The sequence below is a fragment of the Gigantopelta aegis genome, chromosome 9 (assembly GCF_016097555.1).
Source record: "Gigantopelta aegis isolate Gae_Host chromosome 9, Gae_host_genome, whole genome shotgun sequence".
Lineage (NCBI taxonomy): Eukaryota > Metazoa > Mollusca > Gastropoda > Neomphalida > Peltospiridae > Gigantopelta > Gigantopelta aegis.
Genome location: NC_054707.1, coordinates 74527000 through 74548841, shown reverse-complemented (window position 1 = coordinate 74548841; position 21842 = coordinate 74527000). Strand labels below are relative to the sequence as shown.

At 38.6% G+C, this 21842-nt stretch overlaps 1 protein-coding gene across 2 annotated transcripts in view; it reads right to left on the bottom strand.

Moving 5' to 3' along the window:
• Positions 1–310: 310 nt before the first annotated feature.
• The window catches only part of LOC121381285 (DNA damage-regulated autophagy modulator protein 2-like), a 52878-nt gene continuing 31346 nt past the window's right edge, over positions 311–21842 (bottom strand). The window contains exons 3-9 of one of the 2 annotated variants that reach the window (XM_041510532.1): positions 20316–20369; positions 18386–18465; positions 15134–15282; positions 6171–6348; positions 4864–4922; positions 4143–4301; positions 311–3816 (exon numbers count right to left, since the gene is read on the bottom strand). In XM_041510532.1, the coding sequence (XP_041366466.1) occupies positions 3733–3816; positions 4143–4301; positions 4864–4922; positions 6171–6348; positions 15134–15282; positions 18386–18465; positions 20316–20369 (763 nt within the window). In that variant the 3' untranslated portion in view covers positions 311–3732. The remainder of the gene's footprint in view (positions 3817–4142; positions 4302–4863; positions 4923–6170; positions 6349–15133; positions 15283–18385; positions 18466–20315; positions 20370–21842) is intronic. The other variant, XM_041510533.1, reaches the window with a different exon arrangement.

Below are 21842 nucleotides of genomic sequence, written 5' to 3'. Positions count from 1 at the left end.
CACACACACACACACAGGTCAAGTCAGGTCAGCTGGTATAAACGTAATGCTAGTTAGAGACTTTCAACTGTCACGGCAAGGTTAGCCAATTTGATGATTGCGTTTAATTTCCCCAACTGCCGACTTAGACGGGTGCGCCCAGGTTGACAACTAATGGGTTATACGACGAGAATTGAGTTGTAAGAGCGCTCAGACTAGCAACGGGACAGTCGTAGAAATCGTGAGAGCAGAAAGGCGACCAACTTTGTCGTGGCAGTTGGCAGTCTGATACTAGCATTACACACCTAGTAACAGTATGACAGAAAACAAGTGTATTTCAACGTTTTACTTATACCAATATATACAGTCGTAAAATAACTGCATATTTCGTGAACACGAAGATTTCACATGTCAAGTATAAAACAATATATACAAATATGTAAACATGCATATAAATTACATAAAAGAGATACATGAAAATAACTCCTTCCAAAATCTTTGGTGGATAGATGTTATTTTAGTATCTAAAAAAAAAAAAAAAAAAAAAATATATATACCAGTATTAGAAATTATGAAAAAAAAGGCTTGTAGTCATACTGATATAATGAAACATTTCCTGTCTTTGCGATGTGCAGAGATCTAACTGTTCAGATCAACAGAAACAAACCAAGCGTTCAGCGACAGCGAGTAACGCGAACTTTCGCGAACTTCTTGACTGGTCCCCCAATATAGTCAGTCGGGTTAATGTGAACGTTTACGTAGGTCGAGTTCAGCCAAACTAAAGGAATAAACGTTCGCGTAGACTGGTTTATGAGCTGCACGTTAAACCAAATGACCACATCGGGGACCAGTCAAACAGTTAGCGAACATTAGCGCTGTTCGCTGTCGCGGAATATGGGATTGCTTTGTTTAATGTGATTCCGTGCTTCACGGTTCAGAAATGTAACGATGCCGATCGTAGGAAACGAAATTAAATATGGTATGTAATAAAAAACAGTCATGGTTTTAAATTTACTTGTGGCTTGCGACGCACATTTTACCAGCATAAATTAGCATTTTCTTCGTCGACGAAAGAAATCATTAATCAATGAGTTAATTTAAAATAAATTTAACTATTTCATTATTAAAGCTGAATACCCTAGTTTTAGAGCTACGTCCAGAAAGACACTGAATTTGTCAAAATTACAATTAATTTTTATTTTAAAAATTATATAAGACTATAAGCAGTATGCATGTTAACAGTAAAAAAAGATATATTGGCCGAAAATATTTTACACTGCCTAAAACTAGGTTCTGCGACTTTAAAACATCCTGACGCGTTTATAGGAACTAAAGCCTGACTAGTTATGTACATCACATTCATCTGGCTTCGTTCGTGCAAATCGATTGAGAAACTCTGTTCTAGAAAAGTCTTCACATTCACAATATAGAGTCTGTAAACTACATTTTGTTTCTGCCACAGGTTCCTATTGAGAATGCATATTATACAAAACATGAATCTATACATATTAACTCCATCACAGCTATACGTCCTATTCACATAGAAAACTACATCCAGTTATACTGACAAACATTAGTGCCATAAATGAAATGGTCATACAATGAACAGATGTTTAATACATACATAAACAACAGCTGCACTTAGATGAGCCAAATTAATTCTAGGACTGTATTTAAAGTGCTAAATGGCTGAAGGAAACATGTATAGATTATATGGTAGGCTAAGTTAACGAATTAGGTATTTGGTTCTGATGTCAGTCGAGGTTTTGGATATGTCTTGAATTACGTAAACATCTTAAACGTTTGTCAGTGTAAACAATTAGAGTTAAAGGTTAGGCGCGCAAGGATTGTTTCAACTTCCAGCACGTTCGTCATTTCTCAATTGAAAGGTTTGAAGAGATGTCTGATGTATTGAATAGGTAAAAACAAACCATAGAATAGTCGTGTACTTTTTACCATCAACAGAAAAATTCGCAGACTATTAAAGCACGTTTTTACACGAACAATAAAATACGTGGAGTACTGGGGCAGAGTAAATAGTTTAACAAAGTCATAAGACTTTAATTGCATTGATAGGGGACAGCGGGTTTCCTCTGATGACTACGTGTCATAATTACCAAATGTTTGACATCCAATAGCCGACGATTAATTAATCAATGTGCTCTAGTGGTGTCGTTAAAGAAAAGAACCTTTGATAGGTAATACTTAAAACTGGGAAACTACACATAAATGAAAGTTTTATTTACCCCAAAAAACGGAATCGAGACAAAAAAAGACATATACTACAATCCTCAACGAGTGAAAATACACAAATGGGTACAAACGGTAATTTCTGACATCATGTTTTGATAACCAAGTCACAACAATATTACACAGAGGTTCATATAATGGACACATCGGTATATAAAAAGTGTATAATAAAAACAGGTTCAGCTACTTCTGAGAAGTGGTGTACTGTAATATCGTCAATTATATCGCAACATGAGACTGGTAAAGAAGAAAAACTGCTCCAAATATTTAGCGACTTACAGAACATGCCACGGTTATAATATATATTTCCAAGACCCTTCGGCATTGATGCCTGTGGTCCACTTCCAGCAGGTGATGACAGATATCATATAACTGTCAACCATTTCAGTAGACTGTCAGATTAAATAGACTGTCAGATTAAATAGACACTATAATAGATTTTTGCTTGAAGGTATTATTCTTAAATACAGAATAAGGATGATGTATCATTGTGAGGATGAAAGTCCTCCTATAGAAAAATCACCTAATAATGTTCGTCATGTCATCATATGTGTTCTCTTCTTTTTCAGTACATTTTCAGGGGAGCATGTTTCGACTCCCTATGTTAAATTCCCCGCATACACGTCTGCTAAAGCCATTTATTGGGGTTTTATGAATCAACACATACAACTGTCTTTTTCATAATGTAGATAATTTCGTATCGGTCTCTAAGGAATACTTGGGCTGGGAAACGTTTACTTTTACTCGCTTAATTTGACTGCTTTGGGTATTTTAAACTACACGTTAACACAGGACGTCGCAATACATGAAACATAGCCAAGTGAAGCCTGAGATTAAATCAGTCTCTTATGAAGTAAAATGTTGTCCATTATGCACAGATGACTGAATCGCTTTCTAGGCACGTTAGATTTGTCAGAATATAGCACCATGAGATGTTGGTCTCAGCTGTTTACAAAGCAATCCACTGTATCACAACAGATCTATATTATTCCAAAATTAGGAATCCACTATGACTGAAATAACCGACTAGCATCACAAAATAAAAGTAAATGTCATCACAAAATACTGCATATTAACAAGAACACAAATTTACAAATATTTTCAGATCTAATGATGGTTCAAGGGGTATCCTTGGCCTCCAAATTTAAACCAATAAATATGCCATTCAGATGTAAACCAAATGTCAAAAAAGATGTCATGGCCATCAATTTTAGAGGCAAGTAAACATGCCATTTCAGCGACCCAAGAATCACAATTATCCATAGAAGCATGCCCTTTGATTCTGGAAAACCTTTCTCAACACACACCAACACTATTCCATTGAAAAACAAACCAACTGGAATAAATTGCCATTGCAGATTCAGCTCGAACTTCTGTACACATTTCTTCATTACAATCACCATCACTGAGGACTTCAATGTACACTAAACAGACTTCATCGCATGTCAAAGAGACTTCAATGCATAGAGGATATACTTCCATGAACACAGTATATGTTGATGTTTATGCATGAAGTGTTCCATTTGGTTTAGTGACCGTCACGACAGGTATATCATCTGTCGCAGTTCCATTTATAGGCGCAAAAATCTGAAACAGAGCGTATCATTTACAAACATTTTTTATAATAAAGAAACGTTCTGCCGTAGATGTTTTACTTTAATCTAAAATAGAATGTTTTTAATTAAAAGCAATTTTTATTTTATTTGACATTTATTTTCATTATTGACATTTTCTTCTTAAGTATAATTTACAAGGAGGTCAAAACTATACTTGGATTGATAGGTTTGTGGGTGAGTAAGTAGGTAGGTAGAGAGATATTGTTCAATATGAATCATTCATATATTTGAGTTTTCTATAATACAATTCTGAGATTAAAGTATTATTTTGTTGACTACAGGAAAGATGCTACTTACCACACAACTATTATTGACTGGTTCCTGTAGTTTGACACTGGGTCCGTACATTCGGATCTTTTTGAAGTCCGGTATGAAGGTCAACACAAACGTTACTATAGAGATGGCGGTCAGCCATTCTGTAGATGTGGAGATAAGGTAAACCACGCGCAGTCTGTCCTACAAATAACACACCAACGTCAGTATTGTACTTTTTAATTATTAGACGTTACTAATAAAATATGCGTACACACCCGTGCGGGCGCTTGTGTATATATGTGTGTGTGTGTGGTGTGTGTGTGTGAGAGAGAGAGAGAGAGAGAGAGACAGACAGACAGACAGACAGACAGACACAGACAGAGACACAGAGAGAGCGAAACAGAGAGAGAGAGAGAGAGAGGGAGAGAGCGAGAGAGAGAGAAACTAATAATAATAATAATAAATTCTTTATTTAGTGAGGGTAACACAGTTAGCAAAAGCTAATCTTCCCTAAGGCCCTCAGAGAGAGAGAGAGAGAGAGAGAGAGAGAGAGAGAGAGAGAGAGAGAGAGAGAGAGAGAGAGAGAGAGAGAGAGAGGTTTGTGTTTGAGAGAGACATAGACAGAGAGTGCTAAAAGTATTTGCTACAGAGCACTTGAAACTTTGCATATTCATTAGCTATACATGTAATTAGATTTAGACATCAAGCATATAGCGGAAATAGCTCACTACTAAACCAGCACATTAAGAAATTATATACGTACGTGTTTCGTTCCAAAACCGTTAATTTCGTTATACTTATATATAGATTTTGATATACCAACTGATTGACATTAAGGAAAATTATTCACAACAAATAAGACTGTCTGGCGCCGACTGTACCCAGAACTAGGTGTGACGTTTTTAAAAGATCGATATTTATAAATGAATAAAAATATGAATGAACGACTGAATGAACGAAGGAATGAAGGAAGGAATGAATGAATGAAATATCATAACGCTATAGAGTATTTTTGAAATAATTTTATTTAGTAAAATAATTTCAATCACACGTTTTTATTTATATCTGACACAAATATGCCGATATGTTTTCTGGGATATCATAAATATTCATTCATTTGTTTGTACGTTCATTCATTCATTCTTTCATTCAATGGGGGCGTGACGTAGCCCAGTGGTAAAGCGCTCGCTTGATGCACGGTCGGTTTGGGATCGATCCCAGTCGGTGGGCCGACCCATTGGGTTATTTCTCGTTCCAGCCAGTACACCACGACTAGTATATCAAAGTCCGTGATATGTGCTATTCTGTCTGTGGGATAGTACATATAAAGAATCCCTTGATACTAATGAAAAAATGTAGTGGGTTTCCTCTCTAAGATTATATGTCAAAATTACCAAATGTCTGACATCCAATAGCCGATGATTAATAAATCAATGCGCTCTAGTGGTGTCGTTAAACCAAACAAACTTTAACTTCTAGCCTTAATAAAAGATCCCTTGCTGCTAATCGAAGAGAGTAGCCCATGAAGTGGCGACAGCGGGTTTCTTCTCTCAATATGTCTGTGGTCCTTAACCAGTCTGTGCCATATAAATAAAATGCGTTGAGTGCGTCGTTAATTAAGACATGTCCTTTCTTTAACCATATGTCTGACGCCATATAACCGTAAATAAAATGTGTTGAGTGCGTCGTTAAATAAGACATTTCCTACCTTTAACCATATGTCCGACACAATATACCGTAAATAAAATGTGTTGAGTGCGTCGTTAAATAAGACATTTCCTACCTTTAACCATAATATGTCTGACACAATAATATTATATTATAACCGTAAATAAAATGTGCTGAGTGCGTCGTTAAATAAGACATTTCCTTCCTTTAACCATATGTCCGACGCTTTATAACCGTAAATAAAATGTGTTGAGTGCGTCGTTAATTAAGACATGTCCTTTCTTTAACCATATGTCCGACGCCATATAACCGTAAATAAAATGTGTTGAGTGCGTCGTTAAATAAATCATTTCCTTCCATCAGTGTACTGTTTTACGTAACGGTAAGTACAACAAAGGATACAGGTGACGAGGAAGACGGTCAGCAGCAGACTATTGACCAACTGCGACACGGCCACACAGCGGTTCTTTAATCGGACTCGCAGCTTCCACGAGATGGACGTCGCTATCCAGCAGTAGGCCATCCCGAAGCCGAACGCGAACCCTGCCCCGGTGTAGTGTCCGGGCCGCATTTCAACCGTCTGCAAGAAAAAAACATTTCTAAACGTTAGGAAGTTCTTTGAAGGCACGTTATACAGAGAGTTCTTTGATGTCTATGGGGAACCGGCCTCGGTGGCGCAGTGGTTAAACCATCGGACTACAGGACGGTAGGTACAGGGGTCGTAGCCCGGAACAAAACCTCAAATTCGGGCAAAAATGATATAGATATTCGGGTAAAATGCGCTAACCTGAGACCTTTTTACCATTTCTTTTCATCATTCTACCCTCAAAATTAGTTGTAATCCGTGTAGAAATGCGTAGCGATTCGTTTGGCAGTAATGCTAATATGAATAAATATAAATATGTAGATTCAGGCATTTTTGTTTAATTCGGACAAAACCAGCCTGCTTCCATGCAAAAATGGGAGCCCGTACGCCTATAAACGTTAGAGAGTCCTTTGAAGTCTATGGGGAATTGCATACAAAAGACCTGGCGCGGAAGGAGTACAGGCGCGAATGAAGTTGGGGTGGGGGTCGAGGGGCCTAGACTACCCCTCCCCGATTACAACGGGAAAGCAAAGTTTAGTTGTTTTCCCCACTTATTTTAAAGTGCATTCAGCGCTAGTACCGTATATAACTTTATATACAAGCTTTAAGTAGTTGCATGTTCACCCCTCCCCCTGCAAATATTCATGGGTCTACGCCTGGAGTGGCCTCCACTGTGCTTGCTATGGTCGTGTAACGGTTTTTCAACAGACGCTTGTCTACTGCATTCAGTTTTTAGCACCACAACAAAATAGGTCGCTGGAGAAGCTGTGTGTGCAATAAAGATCAGAAAACAATTCCAGAACTTCACCAAATCAAACAACGGCACGTGCCCGCTGTTAGTGAAACATTACCAATTGCATACGTCTCGTATGTGGCATGCAAACCATCTGTAATTCTTGAAAAATCGAACAAAAGGTAGACTTAGACCCAGCCCAAGTACTGTAACTGTGGTGTGTTGAGTGTTGGCAGGAATTCACAATATCAGGCGCATGTGCAGGGGAGGGGGGGGGGGGGGGCACTGGCGTAGGAAGCGGGAGCGGGGCAAGGGGGCCCCCACTTTTCAGATATTTTGCTTTATGTTTGCTTTATAATAGTGTAAAAGTGTGTAAATATACACGTGTGCCCCCCCCCCCCCCCACGTTTTGATACCTTCCTACGCCACTGGGGGGAGGGGGGTGTTTGGGATTCAAATCCCCCCCCCCCCCCCCGTCAAACAATTGCTTTTTCAATACCTTTTCGGGGCGGAACGTAGCCCTGTGGTAAAGCGCTCGCTTGATACGCGGTCGGTCTGGGATCGATCCCCGTCAGTGGGCCCATTGGGCTACTTCTCTTTCCAGTCATTGCACCACGACTGGTATATCAAAGGCCGCGGTATGTGCTATCTTGTATGTGGGATTCCTTACTACTAATGAAAAATGTAGCGGATTCCCTCTTTAAGACTATATGTCAAAATTACCAAATAGCCGATGATTAATAAATCAGTGTGATCTAGTGGTGTCTTTAAACAAAACAAACTGTTAATACCTTTTCCGACTTAGCATGTCTCGACCACACACCCCTCGGATCCCCAATCAACACCTTACGAAGATGCAAATACCACTGCAAGGTTCAGCCAAAAATTAGGATTTCGCAACCAGTCTAATCGGGAACCAATCAAATGATGAACGTTGTTGTTTGCTGTCGTTGACTATAGATCCGGACCGTGTTCTCCAGGGAGAGCGCTCGCCATTCATTTCGGTCGACGGTTCCTGTCGACGGCTAGGCGAGACAAATTTGGTAACCGCACAGTGGCCGCATCTTGATTCGTTCGGCGAGAACAATACCTGTTTGTTTTGCTTTGTAAATTCCATCACAGTATTAACAGAAAGGTTAAGAGATCAAGGGTATCAGCATGAAATATGTGTCAACATGTCTAATCAGACGCAGGTAACCGGTTACTAGGCGACCACAAGACCGACGTGAAAATTGCCGTTATGTCTCGTCTTCAAAGACGCAGGGTTATCTGAAAGGGTAGGATCCCACGGCAGCTAACGTATTTAAGTGACCCAAGAAAAATATTACATGAAAGTACATACATTTAATTTGACCCGAAAAGTTCTTTATTCAAACTGCTTGTTATTGATATTTTGGTATTCATAATCATAGCCCTAAATTGTGACTTTGCCTTTAGAAGAAGTTTGTTTTGTTTAACGACACCACTAGAGGATATTGATTTATTAATCATCGGCTATTGGATGTCAAACATTCGGTAATTTTGACATATAGTCTTAGAGAGGAAACCCGCTACATTTTTCCATTAGTAGCAAGGGATCTTTTATATGCACTATCCCACAGACAGGATAGCACATACCACGGCCTTTGATATACCAGTTTGTGGTGCACTGGCTAAAATGAGAAATAGCTCAATGGACCCATCGACGGGGATCGATCCCAAACAGACCGCGCATCAAGCCAGTACTTTACCACTGGACTACGTTGCCATTACAAGATAACCAGCAAGCCGTGTGAACATGTTTAACAGAAACAAAAGTCGTCTCATAGAATACGGATATTTTTCTCTTTTAATTTTGAACTCCAAACTCATGCCAACAGTAATTTTTGTTTGGTCGTCCGACAGTTACGTAAAAATATAATTTCATTTTCCTTCCCTGCTGGTTACATTTACTTTATGAATAAACATGAATCATTGTTTAAAAGATGAGGAGGCCTCATGAGATATTTAAAGGGACATACCCTGGTTTTTAAACACTACAGCATATTTGTGACTATTAGAGCCATCTATGATTACTGAAATCAAACATTACTTATATTTTATTGTTTACATTATCAATTTCCGTATAACCGAAGTGTTTCTGGTCATTCTGGTGTTTCTAATACCACAAAATGCATTTTTCATATTTTTAAATCGCACGTGCGTCTGAGAAGTAACGGTTATGGAGTCGCATTATTGTCTATTTTACAGGTATGTCAACGTCACAGACTCTTGTTTCATTCTGTTGTATCCACATTTATTACAGGTTTGTAAATTAACCAAACTTAGTGTCCATTTTTCGTGTTGAAACGAGGGTTTAGGTGAAAAATATTAACATTAACTCTTTTTCCCGTGACGCGCCATTGTTCAGTGTTGTTTAAATACGATCTAGGACACACTCAAACACAGTTCTAGTTAAATTGACATACGTCTCGTGGTGAGACGCTCATTTTAATGAGATTTTATGTACGTGTAAAAACAAATCTAAATTTGCCTTCGGTATCTTGGAATAGGAAAGACTGCAGTTTAATGTATTTAAATTAAATATAAACTTAAAATAAAAGTATTAAAAGGCGACACTGGCTATTTAATATGATTCATAAACAAACACTGCGTGTGTTCCTTTGTAATTCCCACAATCTGTGGAGAAATGGTAATCACATGGTAACAAGACACGCCTTTTCCCCGTGAGCATGTGTACTGTGCGAGATTTAGCCTGTGAGATAGCAACGATATTATACCAACTATTCACACATTTATGTTACAGATGAAAACCAAATGTCAGCATATTGAAAATTATGAAGCTATCTTAGATGTAAAAAGTACTAGCTGCATAAACGATGTCTCCCTAAATTATTCTTTACAGTTTGAAACTTAAAGAGAAAGGTTGATTTGTTTAACACCACTAGATAGTATTTTGATTAATTAATCATCGGCTATTCAAGATTTATTAAACAACACGCAGACACATTACAATGTGTAACAAGAGGACATTTTCAAATACATAATTAACATACATGACGTCAAGAGAGAAGTATCTATAGTTAACATAGAACACAAGATATGCAAACAAAATAGCTAAAATGGGCGAAGAAACGTCAGTTGGATGTCAATAATTTGATAATTCTGATACGTTTCCCTCAGACGTAACCCGCCACATTAGTAGCAAAGAATCTTTCTAAAGCACTTCTCCACAGACAGAACAACACGTATCACGATATTTCAATATACCAGTTGTGTGACACTGGTTGGGACTGTTTTTTTTGTCCAAATAAAATTTAATTCAGTTGTCCTCAAGGAACCGTTTATCTGTTAATTATATGGCTGTGTTTTTGTACTACGGGATGCGTTAACGCAATGAGAGAAGTTTGTTAAAGGGACAGTCCTGAGTTTACAACCATTATAAAACGTTTCTGACCAATAGAGCCTTTTCCATGAAGTAACATACAAATTATAGGCATTTTCTTATTTAAAATATCAGTGTCTGTATTTACAAGGTGTTTGTTGCTGTCCTAATGCTTGTAGTAGCCCAAACCGGATTTTACTTACCATTAATTTCATACGTACGAACAAAATATACATCACGAATTAAAGAAAAAAACTGAGTGCTACAAACATTAGTATACGACCGCAAACACATTCGATATACAGACACATGTATATTCTAAAAAAAAAAAAAAAAAAAAAAAAAAAAAAAAAAAAAAGTATTTAGTATGAAATAGTAGTCGCCAACCAGGCTCTGTTATTGCAAACATCTTACAATGGCTGCAAACTCAGGACAGTCCCTTTAAAGAGTGACAGCTGTAGTCTCACCTAAAAAGTGAGTAGTAAAGAAAGCGGAATGCGAATAGTCCATTTATGGCGAGGTAATACATTTTATGTCACCTAGATGCATCCAAAGATTGTCGACAACCAGTGCTCCATAACTGATACATCATTTCAACTTATTTTTCGTTTATATTCAATTAAGGTTCAATCATGCTGTCCTGGGCACACACCTCAGCTATCTGGGCTGTGTTCAGGACAGTGGGTTAGTTGTTAAGTGTTAGTAGTGGTCTTACACCTACCCACTGAATCGTTAAAACTCGTTCTGGGTGGGAGCCGGTACCGGGGTGCGAACCCTGTACATACCAGCTGTATGTCTGATGGCTGAACCACGACACCACCGAGGCCGGTACTGATACATCAACCAGCTGCCTCGGTATGTATTATTCCCTTTATGAGAAGGTGGATATAAAGAACACCTTGCTGCTTTATCGGTTACAGTAGCCTGTTATTATTATGGCAGCAGCAGATTTCCTCTTTCTATCGAGCAGATGTCGAAATAACCATGATGTATTAGACACATAATAGCTATAGTTTAAAATGTGCTGAGGTGTCATTAAAGGGACATTCGTGAGTTTGCTGCATTGTAAGATGTTTCCGACTAATATTTAATTTCTACGATTAAACTTACATATTAAATATATTTTATTGTTTAGAATATCAGTGTCCGTATATTCGATGTATTTCTGGTAGTTTTAATATTTGTAAGAAGCCCAAACTGGATTTTGTCTTCAAATAATTTCGTACGTACGAAAAAAACAACATATTTTAGGAAATAAAATGGAATTTAACCTAGTACAAATATTAGAACGATCAGAAACACGTTTAATATAGGTGTGACGGTACATGCTCTTAATTTCTTTTCGCCTGTGGCGATATTAATTGTTTTAGAGGACCGTGTGCAGTTCCAAATGCACTTAGCCCAGATGGGCAACTTGTTACGTGATACCTTTGCGCGACGGTCGTCGAGCTATTCTAATACACACCTAGCGCAGGTGTGGAGGCCATGTGGCCAGTAGTTACGTAATAACTCCGCTAGTGCTGTTTATGACCAGGGGATTGCTCGCGGAATGGCGACAGCCAGTCTGACGATCAGAGAAAAATATGCCGGCGTGGTGGCTGTGGAAAATCCACATGATACGTGAGGTACCGCCTTGTACCCCCAGGCGATATTCGCTGTCTCTGAGAGTTTTGAATAAATAGCTAGGGTTTTAGAGATATCGGGGAGAAACATAGGAAGGCTTCCAGGGGGAACGTTAGTCCGTTAGGACTTGGTAAATATCATTTCTGCTCTGTTGTATAACCTTGATGTGATTGATGTGACTTTAAATATTTTAATACTGTATTATACCAATATTATTTAGACGGTGCTGCCGGTCATCTGACGCAGTAATCTGTAGGCTCACTGTCCTAAATAATTATAAAAAGCTTAACCAGTCATCCTAGAGGACCTAGGTAAACTGTAGGTTATTGTCTTTATTGTGATAGGTACCAGTATTAATTCTGTATTACAAGGTTATTGAATGAGTAGTTAGGGTTAATTAAAAATTAACCAGTTAGGAATAGTTGTAATTCCTTTATTAATTAAATTCTCCTGGAAGCGTTTCTCAATTATCACACGTTACTGAACGAGTAGTAAGGGTTAATTAAAAATTAACCAGTTAGAAATAGAGTTGTAATTCCTTTATTAATTAAGTTCTCCTGGAAGCGTTTCTCAATTATCACACGTGTGGGTGTTGTGTCACGGTGAAGTGATTAGCATATTGTGTAAACTAGACACCTAGAGATTAACTAATTAAGTGATCAGTTCTGGGTTGTTATTATTTGTTGTTGTTAATTAACTACTGCGGCAGTACATTGGTCTGCGTAGGTTAATACAGATTCCAAAGTGTATTGTGTTTTTGTTGTATTTTCTAGTGAACTAAACGTGCTATTATAATATATACTTTATATAAGATACCTAGAGACGAGCCAGCGGGTATAACCGCCCGTTACAGAGAGATCTAATAGATATACAGTTAGGAGAGATATTTGGACAATCGTGTTTCATTCAGTTACGGGTATTATAGGATCCCCGTGACAACAGGCTACATCCAGTCATATTTTATGCAGAAAAATATATTTGATATGTAATTACAATCGTTAAAAAAAGTCTCTGTTAGTCGATAACATCTTAAAAATTACAGCAAACTCAGGAATGTCCCTTTAAGTAAATATTTCTTTCCTTTAAAACACCCCTGCGCGTGCTGTAACCTCATCGTGGTACAGGGGTGTAACATTTTCTTTGTGAATGGCAAATACAGCACACAATTTCAATTTTGAGTAAAAGTCAGTATCTATCTGTGATATGTGTATATTTGCACAGTTCTTTACACTGTTTTTATTTAAATCTTGAATTCTTGTATTGATGTTGATCATCACTTTATTTGTTTGTATTACCATAGTTTGACACCCAATAGCCGATGTATTTTTCGTGCTGGGGTGTCGTTAAACATTCATTCATTCATTCTTTAAAACAATTCTAAATGTTACGGAAAGTAAAATAATGTGGATGCTCTATTCTAAAACGTTAAATAATACAACAATATTCAATATTCTCAATATTACATGTTTTTCTTTCTCAGAATTTAGGAAATGAAACATAAGACGCCACAGCTGATTAAAATTAAATAATATTTACTTTCCTATGGTATCTATGTGTCGTATACCGGAAGGCTTGGTGGTAAATAGAGCCAATAAACATTATTCACAATACTGGAGGGAGAAGGGAGGTCGCTAATTATACTTAACTTTCCAGACCTACTGCTGTGTAAACGTATATATTAGTGTACGAGTTACAGTTCTGAAGGTCGGTTTAAAAGTAACGCCAGTCGTACATCAGTGTTCTGTTACCGCCAACGATCGCTTTCTAACTCTATCAAGATGGACGAGGCCGCAATGTCGTAAGCTAATAAAATACATACGTGTTTCGTGTGAACGTGTTTACAGTTTAAATCTATAAATATGCAGTAATTGTTTCGAATGATTACAAATATATTCATGTACACACATATACCGAAAAACAGACAGTTCTTACACTGTAAGATATCCAATAGCGCTAGAATAATGTGATTACATCTGAACGACAAAACATGTAATATTTACATGGTCAGGGCCGTATCTCTGCACAATGCAGAGTCGAATGGGCATTTGGCAAAATAGTGGTTGGTTATATGAATCTCTATCCAGTGCCTTGTCTTAGAACTCCCACTTCCAAGGAGATCCTTTACTGGAGATCTCATGCCTCTTGCACTGCCAAAAAGAGGACTGCCACTCCCAGATTAGTTTACTAAATCAAAACTAGCACAGAACAGAGCTCTCTCTCTCTCTCTCTCTCTCTCTCTCTCTCTCTCTCTCTCTCTCTCTCTCTCTCTCTCTCTCTCTCTCTCTCTCTCTCTCTCTCTCGGCGACGCCACACGATACGAATGCCTCGTATGAGAATACTTGATTGTGACAAGACAAACAGTACGACTTCATCGGTTACTAATCGGCTTTACGGCACTCGGCACTCGTATCGTGGCCCCTGCGCGTGCTGTAACCTCACCGTGGTGCAGGGGTGTAACATTCTCTTTGAGAATGGCCAATACAGCACAAATTGAAGTTTAGAGTAAAATTCGGTGTCCGTAAAATTCTGTGATATTTGTATTTGTATTTTTGCACAGTTCTTTACATTGTTTTTGTTTAAACCTTGAATTTTTATATTGATGTTGATCATCACTTTATTTATTTGCATTACCATAGTTTGACACCCAATAGCCGATGTATTTTTCGTGCTGGGGTGTCGTTAAACATTCATTCATTCATTCATTCATTCGTATCGTGGCGCCGCCTTAACTCTGTCACTCTCTCTCCCTCCCTGTCTCTCTCTCCCTGTCTCCCTGTCTGTCTGTCTGTCTCTCTCTCCCTGTCTCTCTGTCTGTCTGTCTGTCTGTCTCTCTCCCTGTCTGTCTGTCTGTCTGTCTGTCTGTCTGTCTCTGTCTCTGTCTCTGTCTCTCTCTCTCTCTCTCTCTCTCTCTCTCTCTCTCTCTCTCTCTCTCTCTCTCTCTCTCTCTCTCTCTCTCTCTCTCTCTCTCTCTCTCTCTCTCTCTCTGCCATAGCCACAATTTAAAATGTGTCGTTGAACGAATATGATTTTCCTTTCCTGGTAACTAAGACTCTTCTCACCTGGAAGTTGGCCACCATGCTGAGCCCGAGCGCGGACAGACACCCGACGACCAGACTGGCCATGTTGATCCGAGCCTCCTTGTTGGACACACTCGTCACCTTGTAGATCTCTTTTATTTGTAGATATCTAATCATTACATTGGCTGCCACTGCAAAGATGAAATAAAGCTCTGTTCTGTTATCACCGACATATATACATGTACATGTATATAGTGTTTGTTTTCATTTCGTTTTAGATGTTAATATGTTTTTGTTTGTGTGTGTGTTTTCTCAATGTCTTAAAACATTTAACCCTCGGGCAATACACAAGATATTATGGTAAGTATATGTGTGCTTTATTGTGCCAATTTTAAAGGCTCGTTATGAGATTGTAAGGTACGCACGACTGGAACTTGAGGCACCCTGATTAGAGTAGGTGTTCATTTCTGTACATCTAGTGATTGTCGTAATCATCACTTCCAAGCCAAATCGGATAAGAGGGACTAAAAATAAAATCTATTTTGATGGTCCGTATATTATTTCCAGAATACTATATTAAAGGGACATTCCTGAGTTTGTTGCATTGTAAGATGTTTCCGAATTATAAAATATTTCTACGATTAAACTTACATATTACATGTAGTGTCTGTATATTCAATGTGTTTCTGGTCGTCTTAATATTTGTAAGAAGCCCAAACTGGATTTTGTCGACAGGATAGCACATACCACGGCCTTTGATATACCAGTCGTTGTGCACTGGCTGAAATGAGAAATAGCCCAACGGGCCCACTGACGGGGATCGATCCTAGACCGACAGCGCATCAAGCGAGCGCTTTACCACTGGGCTACGTCCCGTCCCCTTTTAGCTAAATTACCATAAGACCAAAAGATTCACAACTGTGCTTATTTCATTACGTTACTTAAGGTACTTTAATCATGGCCAAACGTAACATCAGTCATCACTCTTTGCGGAACCATGGTTCGCGTTGATGGCGATCACCTAAGAGAATGTGAGCTTAACACGGGTAAATATGTCCGCCACAGTCATCACGCTTTTAAATTTTCCCTCACAAAACAATTTGCAAAGTGTTTAGGTTAATAAATGAATTAATATCTAGTGAGGGGAACTGAACCATGTAGTGTCTGTGCGAAAGTTCAGTACTCTACCAAAAGACCCCAAATGGCAAGATCTAGTCATTATTTGCTTGTAGGAACACTTCGCACCAATACTGCTGCTACAGACAGACCAGTCCAGGGCAATTCCTTGGTGGCCCATATAAACGTCACGGCCACGGTGAAGCAATGGATTTACAACAGACAGGAGGCAGGACAAGTTATTTATTTCTGGAGCAAGATTAATTTGTTCCCAAGTGTTCGCCCTAAACGTCATTAGCGCGTGGCTGGCGGCCGTTCAATGCGAATACAGGTGCACACGATAACACGTAGACCGCGGTGAGGATTCCTAGCTGTAACTACAATGTTCTTTATACATTAGTGTCACTGGACGTAAACGAGCTGATGGTACCAATACAGTAAACTTTACATACACGAATCTCTTAGAATTTGGTTTTACTTAGCAGTAATTTGCAATCATTGAACGACAGGCACGTCGGTGTGTGTGTGTGTGTGTGTGTGTGTGTGTGTAGGTGTGTGTGTGTGTATGGAGGGGGGTGTTCTGGAATGAAAAATATTATTGTAGTAAATCTTAAGGCAGAGATGAATTTTACTTGTAAAATGCAGGAAACTGCATTTCAGGACACTTAGTTTTGAAAATTTTACGGGGGAGCATACCTCCGAACCGCTTAGAAACTCGATCTCAGTCTGCCCACCCACAATGTGTATTTGCTTCTGCCGTGACTGAACGATATGTAGCACACAGATTTTTAAATTTATGTTTATGTTTCGTTTTTAATTTCATATTTTTTCCTAAAACCGGATCAAGGGTTTCACCAATATACGCTTTTGGGAGTCGAAAATCATGGCGAGGGGATTTTGAAGAGTTCTGTGTTTGTTCTTTTTTTCCAATTTGCCTCAAATTATGAAATGAAATTACGCTTTTCAATACAACGACGAGACTGTTCTCTCATATCTAAACTTGCGCCGGGCTTATATGTTCTCTTTGCCCGATTTCCCTAGGCCTAATACAAAATAAAATGCGACCTATGTTCTAAAAAAAAGTGGTTGATTTTATAACCAGCCGCACATACATATGCCACTAAGCCACTTCCTACTGTGTAAACACTCTGAAAACAGTAGTGAGAAGCAAATGTTTACAAATAATAATAATAATAATAATAATAATCCTGGTGCATCAGGAAATTCCTTAATCACTCGTAATTTAAACAACGCATCTGTAAACTAATAATAACAGCGTTGAAGGAAAACCAGTGTCGACAGTTTACATTAGGGCCATAAAGATACTTCGGCAACTAGAGCTCCTGAGAAAACGAAAGTGTGCCAAAGTCCGGGAGTTAAAAACGAATTCCGCGGAAATAATGTCTCGCTAACCATAATTCGTAAAACCTGAGACGAATATCCGCACGTGCAACTATGGCCCAAATTACACTTTGAGAGACACCACTAGAGCACATTGATTTATTAGTCATCGGCTAATGGGTGTCAAACATTTTTCCATTAGTAGCCAGGTATTTTTTTATGCACCATCCCATAGACAGGATAGCACATACCACGACCTTTGATAGACCAGTCGTAGTGCACTAGCTGGAACAATAAATAGCCCAACGGGCCCACAGACGAGGAACGATCCTAGACCGACCTCGCATCAAGTGGGCGCTTTACAACTGGGCTATATCCCGCTTTTGTTAGAAGCAAACATTTAAAGACAATGGCTACATATATCAGGCGGTGTCAATAGTTTCTCGTGTGAGAAGCAAACATTTAAAGACAATGGCTACATATATCAGGCGGTGTCAATAGTTTCTATTGTGAGAAGCAAACATTTAAAGACAATGGCTACATATATCAGGCGGTGTCAATAGTTTCGTCTATTACAGCTTTTGACCCGTTAGATTCAGACGCGGGTGTAGAACATTTTGCAGGAGGGGGTCTATATTATGGCGTGAGATGTTTTAAGGGGGTCGGGTCATGTTTCCCCGGAATATATATTTAAAACAAAGCAAAAGTCGCTTGGATCAGGGAGGGGTTTCGACCCCCAAATCTCTTCCCACCACTGCACATGCGTCTGAGATTACGTATTATTTAAAACTTGCCATCCCAAGACTTTTGCGTGAATCAGTGACGTCATATACTTACACATAAAGGCACCCATGTTGACAAACTGGGCAAAGAAACATCTTTCTGGAGCCTTGATAGCGGTGTAGCTGCAAGACAAACTACTCAACATAAGTAACTCTACATGCAGATAATAATACAGAAAAACATGTTAAACTAGTATTAAATGGAAACTCATAACTAAGGTCCAATCTGTCGTTGACTGATGTTCAACTACGATTCATCATTCAAATTCGGGTTGAGAGAGAATCAACAGAACTTTGCACTTCACATTAAAGAGTTTTAATTTTCATTCATTTTGTTGTTCACCTAAATAATTTTACATGTGAAATCTTTTCTGACTGGATCGACGATTCACTATATGAAAAAGGTTCAAGACAAAAACTCTGGCATGGTATCGGCGGGAGATGGGAGCAAATCTCGGGTTACTCGCGCAGAGTGATGTGCCTCCTACAACGAATTATATTCCTTCACCCAATTTCTACCTCTACTGCTACTGCTACTACTATTTCTACTGCTGCTGCTGTTGCTGCTACTGTTGCTGCTACTGCTACTTCTACTACTGTTGCTGCTACTGCTACTACTATTTCTACTGCTGTTGCTGTTGCTGCTACTGCTACTGCTACTGCTGCTGCTATTACTGCTATTTCTACTGCTGCTACTGCTACTTCTACTGCTGCTACTTCTACTGCTGTTGCCGCTACTGCTATTTCTACTGCTGCTTCTGCTACTGCTATTTCTACTGCTGTTGCTGCTACTGTTACTTCTACTGCTGCTACTGTTACTTCTACTGCTGCTACTGCTACTTCTACTGTTGTTGCTGCTACTGCTACTGCTGCTCTGCTGCTACTGCTACTTCTACTGCTGTTGCTGCTACTGCTACTTCTACTGCTGCTACTGCTATTTCTACTGCTGCTACTGCTACTTCTACCGCTGCTACTGCTACATCTACTGCTGTTGCTGCTACTGCTACTTCTACTGCTGTTGCTGCTACTGCTACTTCTAATGCTGTTGCTGATGCTACTTCTACTGCTGCTGCTACTACTGCGATTTCTACTGCTGATGCTACTTTTACTGCTACTTCTACTGTTGCTGCTACTGCTATTTCTACTGCTGCTGCTGCTGCTACTGCTATTTCTACTGCTGATGTTACTTCTACTGTTGCTGCTACTTCTACTTCTACTGCTGTTGCTGCTACTTCTACTGCTACTATTGCTACTGCTAGTTATGTTCCAATGATCGGACTGTAATCGAAAATTGATCACTTGGTTTCTACCGATATGATTATCGATTATAAAATTAATTATTGTCCGTACAATTTAGATGATGGAATTGAGGTACATATGTTAGGCTTGGTGTTTGTTTTCATGTTTCATAAAGAAACATATATCAAATAGTTATTAAATGTAAAATTGGCGATTTGTAGAATCTGTTCCTGTGAACACAATAGGTACATTGTTATAATTCAAATTCTTCTTATATTCATAACATGCGAAAGTTCATCGATTGCTTCAAACGATTATAAACGATGATCGACGATGACATTCCGACCGATGCCCAACACTGCTTCTGCTATAGGTGATGCTACCCGTAAACATCTCCTTCCACTGTAGTTCCTACTCATACTACCCGTGTGCCTACTGCTGCTACCACTCCTATTTGCACATCTACTGCTTCTGCCGCTGCGTTTAATTGGTTCTGGACCTCGTTCCACAAAGCGATCTTAGCGCTAAGATAACCTTAAGTGCATATGTCAGCTGTGCAGTTACGGTGATCTTAGGGCTAAGATCGCTTCGTGGAACGCGGCCCTAGTGTTGTTACTACTACGATCGCCACTGCACGCCTCTGCCGATGCCGCTGGTACAACCACCATGACTACCACTGGGACGACACTGATACTGCTAGTTAGTACCATTACGTACAAAATAAATTAATTATTGTCTTGATCTACCTTATGTATGGGAAGTCCGGCTCAACATTTCCTTGACTTAATGAAATTCCGTATCTGAAACAAAAACCAGTACTATAAACATGATTTTAACCCAACATTGTTTTATATGGCACCTCTAGTAACCGAGGCTATCAGAAACACACTATTGCATTCTGTTCTGATTTCAGGTTGTAAACATATAAATGTATCAGTGTGACCCATAACACATGAATTATGTAGAAGACGTGGTAAATTTGTTTTTAAAGTTAAAATTTATTTAGTTTAACGACACCACTAGAGCACATTGATTTTTTAATCATCTGCTATTGGATATCAAACATTTGGTAAATTTGACATATTGTCTTAAAGAGGAAACCCGCTACATTTTTCTATTAGTAGCAAGGGATCTTTTATATGCACCATCCCACAGACAGGATACCACATACCACGGCCTTTGATATACCAGTCGTGGTGCACTGGTTGGAACGAGAACTAGCCCAATGTGCACACCGACGGGTATCGATCCTAGACCGACAGCGCTACGTCCCTCCCCCCCCCCCCCCCCCCCCCCCCCCCCCCCCCCCCCTTCCATTTGATTTTAAATGCTACTGCACCAGGTTTGGGGAAACGCCAATGTGTCTAGTGTGGAGGTAAATGTGTATGACTGACGTCAGATCGTACTGCCTATACCGTGTTTTGAATTCCACGTTAATAGATCAGACACAGATCAACGAAAGCTAACAAGGGACTTGCCCTTGTAAACGATCGTAGATTCTCTTAAAACAATTTTGAGGTATTTTTGTTTTATTTTTAAAAATAATGTTATTACTTAGTTGGCACGACATATATAATTAAAAAAGGAACAAAAGATGGGGTATACTATAATAACAAAATCAATTTTAACATAAACGTATATATCAGTGTTATCAGTATCCCCGGTTTATATATAATTATATATTATTATTACATTCGCTTAACTGAATGTAATAAAGTCTTTAAGACAAACAAAATAATTTATATAACATAATGTTCAAAATAGTTCTCTCAAAATTTAAATAAAACAAAAAATAATAATATATATATATTGTTTTCGTTCCTAAAATATATAGCTTTTGCCCCCTGTTAGTACTGTACCATAAAGGACTTATTATACCATGAAGTATTAACGCATGGGTTTTTTTAAGTTGATGTTTATCCAGTTAAACTTCAAACACACTTTTCTAGGCACACACATGCGTATTTTAGCCAGGGCTCACACTCTAACGACTTTTCGTTTAGCCAATTTTCAGATATGTAGAGTATTTTCTTCAAAATTATTAAAATGTGGTTAATTTAAGGAAAATGTTGTAGCCACTTAGTATAAAAAATAAATAAAATAGCAATTGTCTAATTTAGCAATATATAGGGCGAACCCTGTTTAGCTATCCAAGTTTTCTGTCCAGAACAGCGAATTAATGGTTCGTTTTTAGCGAACGCATATGCGATTAGTCGTGTCATGCACTATAACGGTTTTTTTTTTTTAATATTCAGTAAATTAGAGAACACTTA